Genomic DNA, 8372 nt, shown 5'->3' on the forward strand with positions numbered 1-8372 from the left:
AACTCTTATATTAAGTAGAGGAGGTAGTATCATTTTCAGTTGCATTCATGTTCTTATAAACTCTGTTCCATTAACCAGCAAATATTTCTTTATCCAATCATGTAATAAATTTTTCTTTCCATTCTTAAATTATTTTATAGTTAGATACATTTTCAGAGCATATCAAACATAATGTATTTTACTCGATTAAAACTCATTTCCCTTCTTTTTCACATTCTCATAAAAATCATTCTAACAACTAAACATTCTTTATTTTTATTCTCATTCTCAGTTGAAAAAAAAATATTCCGACTAGCTATAATTAATCCCAAGAGAATATAGAATAAGATGATTGAACCATGGTTCAGATTCAAATTCTGTGGAAAAACATAAAGGCTATCCGAATCATATTATATAAATGGAATCTTCTGAAAAATTAAAGTTGTCTCTATATCCATTATTCCTTCACACTTCCTTTAATTTATATGCACATTTGAAAAAGAGAGTTTCATTATTGTGAAGTGAACATTCTAGGCTACTCTACATAGGTATTAACAATCATATCAATTACTTTGACATTAAACTTATCGTGGTTTTATGCCAGTTTCAAAAACATTGATTGTTGTATAAAAATAAAATCAAAATCTAATGTTATATACTCTTCCAGTTCTTAATATAGTATCTAATTATTGAATTGATTTTATCCTAAATATAAGACTTATTTTTCATATTTATCAATTTTTTTCTAAATTACCCTTATGGATACTCTTTCAACCATAATCAAATAGAAGAGGGAGTAAGGATATTAAGAAAGATAATTATGGTATCTTAGAAAAAACATGTCATATTTTTTATAATTATCTAATTTATCTAATTTTCTTAATCTAATCAAATTAGTTAAATAATTCTTATATTGAGGACCGGAGGAGTACAAATTAACTTATTCATTTATAAATAAAAAAGACACATTTCGTAAATATATTCAAATTTGAAGAAAGCAGATGCTATTTTTGAAACCAAAAAGAAAAACAGGTTTAATTCAGTCAAATCCTATATTTTGTCAAGAATAAATTTATTTAGTGAAAGATGATAAAGGGTAAGAAGTTTGTTTAAATTAATAAGTTATTTTTAACTTCTTACCGCAATCCAGGAGGATAATTAAATTATTGATATTGTCTAAAAATAAAACAAAACTGATTTATTCTTATTAAATACATCATTTTTAAAGACATATTATCCCTCATAAGCAGTCTCTTTAGAGAATTGTGAAAGGGTACAATTAGAACAATGTAATTAATAGTCCCTTTTTTCATGACCAAGACGAATATACATCAGACATAGGTCAAGCGATATTTTTAAAACAAGAATGATTTCAAGTGTAATTTAGACAAACATAAATTTTTTGAATGTAAGAGAAATCAATGTCATTTTTTTTGTGCAGTAACAACTTTTTTTTTTCATTTCAATTACTATTGATAAAAAAAATGAATGACTTGATCATTATGTTGAGTTAAAAATCAGTTAAATTACATTCTATTTTTCAACAAAAAAACTCAGTAATATAAATAAACACTTAAGAAATTGTGCAAACATTTTATCCTAGTGAAAATTAAACTGTGTTGTCAACTTTTGCCCCTTCTTATGGACTGGTTAGGAATTAATCATTAAAAAAATAAATAAAAGTAAAAATGATGAGAAAAAGCACAATGCAATTTGGTTCCGGAGTCAACTGAAGTAGAACAAAGTTTATACATTTGATTGTAAGAAGAGAAAGAAAACTATTTTAAAACTATTATTTACTTTATATTATAATTATTATTTTCAACTTGTATATCTTTTTTTTTTCATAAACTTAAATTTTAAAATTTCTAAAATTGAGGAATAAATATGAAAAAAAAATTAAATGAAAATGATTCTAGCTGAATTCCAAAATTTTCAACATATGTGCGTTGTATATATGCGCGCATGCTTATATTCTATTGTTCTGTCAATTTTAAGTTCTAGAATTTTCAAATGAATTACCGAATATAAAAGTTAGAAATTCTACAAGTATTTTTTTTGTGAAGTGGAATATTTTGATTAATTGATATTTTTTGAATGTCAATAAAGAACTAGGATTTTTATGTTTCCTTATCCCTCTAATTAATATAATTTTCAAAGTGTCATTTTAACCATTCATTTCCTTGCTTAGAAACATATTGCTTTTGTCATGCTTTCAAGTTTCATGTCCTTATCTTTTCTGAGAATTATGGCAATTATCACCTTATTGTGGCCTTGCTTTTCAGCTTCAAGCAAACTTGTAACAAGATGCTATTCAAAGGCAAGAAAATTTCACAGCTTGCTTCCAAAGGTTAAAAACATAGATAACCGTAGACAATAAGTACACATCCAAATCACAAAGCCACAGAGCAAAAATTTTGTTCCAAAGCTAATTTACATCTCCAAGAAAAAATTTTAAAAAAAAAAGGTCAAAGGAAGATGTAAAGAAGAGGGCCACTAGACTGACACTGATAATACATCATTATCACATTATAAATAAAACCCAATTCTTCCTAATACCAGAGCTTGTTCATCAGACTTTATAGCTCAGTGAACAAGCCAGGCAAATGGGCTAAAGAATGAAACTGTGAAGCTAACTGTACAAGTTAATTCTAACAGGAAGGGGAGGTAAACTAATCTAGAAGAAGCAAACCCTAGATAAGAATTAGAATAGGCCAGTGAATGATGAGGTCAACTTGTAAGGGAAATTCGCCAGAGGTCCTCTTTGCTGAGCAAGCTCATGGATGTCCTTCACTATGTCAAAAACTGCCTCTGGCTGTGCTAACTTGAGAGCATTCTCAGACATCCTTTTGAGCTCTTCTGAATTTGTACTGAACCATTCTGTTACAATTCTGGCTGTTTCCTTGGGACTTCTGGTAAAAACACCAGCCCCATTGTCTACCACATAAGGTACATTACCTTTCTCCTGAAGTCACCATCACAGCTATATATGAGTTAATGCCAAGGCAATAGAAGAACCATATATTGGTAAAGCATATGACAGTTTGATGGGGGAAAAAAAAAAAGAAAATTTTTATCTTGAATTAGTAAATTATTTATTTATAAATAAATAATGTTTATTCATAATTCATTATTTCTGATTTACCTGTCCAGGAATATAGTCATTCAGTATTATGGGAAGCCCTCTGATCAATGCTTCTGCTATTGTACCGGGTCCAGCCTGCAAACCCCATAGAAACGATCAGTTTTTTTATTCATCACACTCAAGATATTAGCAAAACGCCAATTACCAAAATAGATGCATTAGGTGGTGGGACCAACCGGTATAACATCTATTTTGGCAAGTTTCTATCAGCTGATTGAAAGTCCTTTTGTGTGCAGGGAGCTTATTCAAGACTTTCTCAAGTGGTTTGACTTACTTTTGTTATTATGCAGTCACAGGCTCCCATCCATTTCTCCATCTGAGTCTCAAATCCTCGAACCTGCTCAAAAGGTTACAGAAACAGAAATTTTAATGACTGCCATCCTTTTGTGCTCTGCTTTTGAGATGCAAGTGGTTTGAGTGAATCCAATTAATTACCTTCACTGGAATCTTCCATTCTAGAGATTGAAGTGAAGATGCTAAGGTCTTATTACGACCACAAATGATTATTAACTGCCCAATCGATTTATCGGCTTCTCTATCATAGAGTGACTCGCCCAGAGCCATTGCAGTTTCCTTGACAGGACCCATTCCTTCACCACCTCCCATCAGTAGAACTGCTGGCAAGCTAAGATCCATACCAAATTCTTCTCGTACTTGATCCTAAAGCCAAGATTTGGGAGAAAAACAAACTTAGTTTCATAATTCCAACACAGCAATTAGGACAAATTCTCTGTAAAAATATGCTAAAATTAATTAATTAATATTATGTTTTATTAGTCAGTGTATCTCCACAATCACAGTTCTGGCATCCGTAGATACCTTTGAGAGGACTGCACGGGCAAAAGAAGGCCTAATGGGTAAGCCATAAACTCGGATTTGAGACTCCTCAAGGCCATCTTGTAAAGCTCTCTTGGCAACCTCCTGAGATGGGCAGTAACATCGATTGACCCCAGGGTGAAACCTGTGAATAGCTTCAAGGTCAGATTTAACATTACGAGAATACAAATAAGTTTCAGAATCGAAATGTTTTGGAGAAGTTACCAAGTCCGATGGCAGCTATTAAGATCAGTGATCACAGTGACAAATATCACTTTCTTTTGCAAACCTTGCCACTTCAGAACCAATAATGGAATATGCTGCATCAAGGGATGGACACTGATTATAATATCTGGTTTGTACTCCATCAGTCCCGCCTCTACTTCCCTGACAAGGATACAGGGCAATACAGCTTAGAAAACATCTTTCGATGCCTACCCATGTTCCGTTATCAATTCCTATTCTCAAAACATTACAAAATTCTGAGCCTACTTTGTGAAAATTAATAAATAAATAAAAAAGAAACTACTTTTTGAAAATATCATTAGTGCGTCGCCCCCAACTTGTTAATAAGGTTTTCAGTTAAGAGAAATTATTGGCTTGTAGCGAGAAAGGTAAAAGACCATAATTGCAATTCCCAACAAATAATTGATATTGAGTAATAAGCGGTCCATAAAGTCGTCATAACAAAGAATGAATAGAAGTAATGAGGTTAAAAGTATATGAAATTATTTAAAGAAAAAGTTGCTTTAGGTTACGATGAAACTACTTTTTACAGTTTCTCATAATAAAAAACTCGTTTGAAATGCTTTATAAGCAACTTTTTATAGTAATTTATAAAATATAATTATGTCAAAAAATTTTGTCTTGATTTACATATTTATAAGTAATTATGAATGTGATTCCAAACTAGGCTAAAGTAGGTTAGGTAATTCAACAAGTAGTTCATAATTGTCCTTTAGCAAATTGTCTAGATTTGTAACAGAGAAGGAATATACTTGGCATAATAGGCAGCCATGGCAGCTAGATACATGGAGTGAATCCATCTAGGAGAAGTGCTGTGAAATGCAACTTTCCATAGCTGGACATGCTTAACCATAAACTTATATGATCTCTCCAAGTCGTTCAATGGCCACCCCGCGTACTCTTTACACACATCTTTCACAAATATCTGAACATGGAAAGAGATGATCTGATGAGCAAGATAGTCAAGTTGCTAATTGAAGGAGCAAAACCAGATTCGATATTAATAAAGAACAAACCAAAAAATGGAAACCAAAGAGTCCCCAAAAGAAAATAAAGACATAACGACAAAGTGATGACATCAAATAGAGCACAGAAATTCGGATCCACATTCCGTGCTCATCATCTTGATGAGCACGGAGTGCTCAGCACTCAAAACGTGGACGTTTTGAGTGCTGAGCATGAGGGACCTTTTTTTTTAATTAAAAAAATTTATGTATTAGAATTATTTTTAGTTAAAGTTTATCTAATATTCTTAAATGTTTTTTTATACATATTCAATATTTTAAAATATTTTATCATATCCTGAAATATTTTCTCATATGTATTTAGTGTTCTAAAATATTTTCTGACAATGCATTTGAAAAAATATTTAAAAATCTAGTATTTTAAAGTATTTTGTGATCTATTTGGTACCTAAAATATTTTTTCATATATGTTCATTATTTTAAAATACTTTGTGACTGGGCTTACCTAAAAACATATTTCAGGATCTAGTATTCTAAAGTCTTTTATGATTTATCTAGTATCCTAAATTTTAGTATTCTAAGATATTTTATGATAGAATATTAGGAAATAGAAAATTTTTTAAAACATTAAATGCACATGAAAAAATATTTTAAGGTACTAAATAAATCATAAAATACTTTAAGATATTGAAAACATCTAAAAAAATATTTTTAAGTACTAGATAAATGTTAACCGAAAATAATTTTAATACATACTTCCTCTGATTCTTAATATAAGAGTTAATTTAACTAATTCAAGTATATTATAAAAATTAGTTAAATTAGTCATTTGTAATAAATAAGTGTTGTTTTCTCTAAAATGCCTCTCACTAATTATGTGTATTAACTAAAATCACCAATTGATTAAATTTTTAACACGTACAATTATTATAAGGACTATATTGAAAAAAATAAATACATATATAAGAGATAAAGCAGATTAGAATATTATATTTAAGATTAAATTAAATATCAATATAATTTTTATATTAATAATTTGAGATGGTATAAATTTTTTTGTAACAAAAAAGTAAAATAAAAATGCTCAGCACCCAAAACGCTATGCGTTTTGGGTGCTGAGCACTCCGTGCTCATCAGGCTGATGAGCACGGAATGCGAACGCCAGAAATTCCTGGAAGAAAACAAAAGCAAGAGCCAGAAAATCAAAACTCCAAATAGGTTCAAGAAAATTACAGAGCTATGCTTTTACAATAATTTGAATGGACCTTCACTGGAGAATAAAACAAAGCAACCATGGCAGATCAAGAGAAGATGGAAGCAGAAAGGACCAAAACGACAGTGGTGAAATGAGATTTGAAGTATTTGATAGGTGCATGGAACACGAAACGACTTCATTGACTCCTAAAATCTGCTAATCCAAGAACAAGAAGAAATTACCCTATAACCATCGCCAAATTCTATTTGAAAAGCGTCACGAATGGCCTCGGCGGAAGCTCGGTGGCCACCGCCGGTGTCGCTCATGAGAATCAAGACGTTCTTGGTGGTTTCAGCTCCAATCTGAACGAGCTCCATCCCGGTGTCACCATCCTCGTTGCTACTACTGCTGGGAGCCTTGGAATTAACGCACCTCCTCTGGCTGTTACTTCCATGGTAGTATGCTCCAACCCTCTGAAACACCTTCTCCGCGATGGAGTTCGGCGGAGAGGCCACAGAAATCACCATTTCGCAGAAACTGGAGGCTCACCGAACAGTCAAATGTGAATTTTCAGGCAAAATGAAAAGGAAAATGAAGCGGAAAAATGTGGTGATGATGAATCAGTGTGTGCCAAGAGAGCAGAGGTTGTTATATTCGCTTGGAGACAGAATTATGCTGGGAATTTTATTGCAGGTTGGTGTGGTCTTGGTGCCTCATAGCCGTCAGATCCGCTTTGGTTTTGGAATGTTCGGACTATAAGATTCGAATCTTCTCTGCTTCGTAACTTTGTGTTTTTTCCGAGATGCCCTTGTGCTTTTGCTTATTTGCATCTACTGCCGCATGGTGAAATGACTCATTTGCGCCTTTACGTTGCAGGATATTGTTGTTGTCGGACAAATTACACGCAAGGGCTCGTATTTTGATTTTTTTTTTTTGGGTATATGAAAGTTGATTTGAGTTAAGTTTTGAGAACTCATTAATATGCCTCCAAACTCAAAAATTCTTACAGAATCTTAGACATTATTATAATTATTTTAATGGGTTTTATAATAAAATAACCAAAATTACTATCAATTTTGTTCTACATAGTTTGCATGTCTCGGTTTTCCGAGATGCCCTTGTGCTTTTGCTTCTTTGCATCTTCGGCCGCATAATGAAATAACTCAATTTTGGTCAATTGAGTTTTAAGGACTTATTAAGGTTGGGATATGCTTACAAACTCAAAAAATACTTGCAAATCTTAAGCATTATCATAATTATTTTAATGGGATTCATAATAAAATAACCAAAATTACTATCAATTTTGTTCTATATACTTTGCATGTCTCGATTTTCATTCATTCTTTTTTGAAAAAAATTGATAATTCCATGCGTAAGATAAGAAGGGGTATATTAACTCTTGAGGAAAATGCAATTTTAAATGTTTTAACAAAAATAAATTTAAAGTTAATGTTTATAAATTTAATTGAAAATTCATAATACTTTTAATCTTTGAAAATAGTTATTATGTTTAAGAGGTTTTAAGTAAAAATTTTAAAAGATCGATTTAAGGAATAATTTTTCATTTCACTGTTTTGGATCATTATGCTCAACATCATCACTTAGAAGCAAAATGATGTAATGCTTCAAGAAATTGCAATTTGCACGTCACTACGAGACAAGAGTATTTCGAAGTAGTCATATGGTTACGGTAAGTGATCCTAAAATAAAATTTCAAAAAAAAAATCTCTCCGTAATCCGGAAATAAAATTTTTGCAAAATTCTTTATGTAATCCAAAAAAAAGTTAGAAAAGTCTTTCAAAATATTAATATTATTCTCTTACTTTTTCCACAAATGACATATCCGATGAATACACCATATATCAATTAATACAATATCTATTGTTTTTACCAAAAATAATTTAATATTTAGTATTCTTTTGATTCTATTTATAAGGTTAAGAAATTTTTTTTATTTTTTAATGATATCATTAAATTTTTTACACTAATATGTAATTATACCCTTCATTTATTATTTATGAGGAAC

General features: G+C 31.0%; 1 protein-coding gene across 1 annotated transcript; it reads right to left on the minus strand.

Moving 5' to 3' along the window:
* Positions 1 to 2458: 2458 nt before the first annotated feature.
* Positions 2459 to 6953, minus strand: LOC114737784 (monogalactosyldiacylglycerol synthase 2, chloroplastic-like). Its single transcript, XM_028925750.1, has 8 exons — positions 6589 to 6953; positions 4939 to 5111; positions 4166 to 4327; positions 3944 to 4085; positions 3560 to 3784; positions 3399 to 3461; positions 3125 to 3199; positions 2459 to 2944 (listed from the first exon to the last, which is right to left on the minus strand). The coding sequence occupies exons 1-8, from the start codon at positions 6871 to 6873 to the stop codon at positions 2684 to 2686; spliced, it is 1386 nt and encodes a 461-aa protein (XP_028781583.1). The 5' UTR covers positions 6874 to 6953; the 3' UTR covers positions 2459 to 2683.
* Positions 6954 to 8372: the final 1419 nt, after the last annotated feature.

The sequence above is a fragment of the Neltuma alba genome, unplaced genomic scaffold (genome assembly GCF_004799145.2).
Source record: "Neltuma alba isolate B1F8T4 unplaced genomic scaffold, ASM479914v2 tig00002799_pilon, whole genome shotgun sequence".
Taxonomy (NCBI): domain Eukaryota; kingdom Viridiplantae; phylum Streptophyta; class Magnoliopsida; order Fabales; family Fabaceae; genus Neltuma; species Neltuma alba.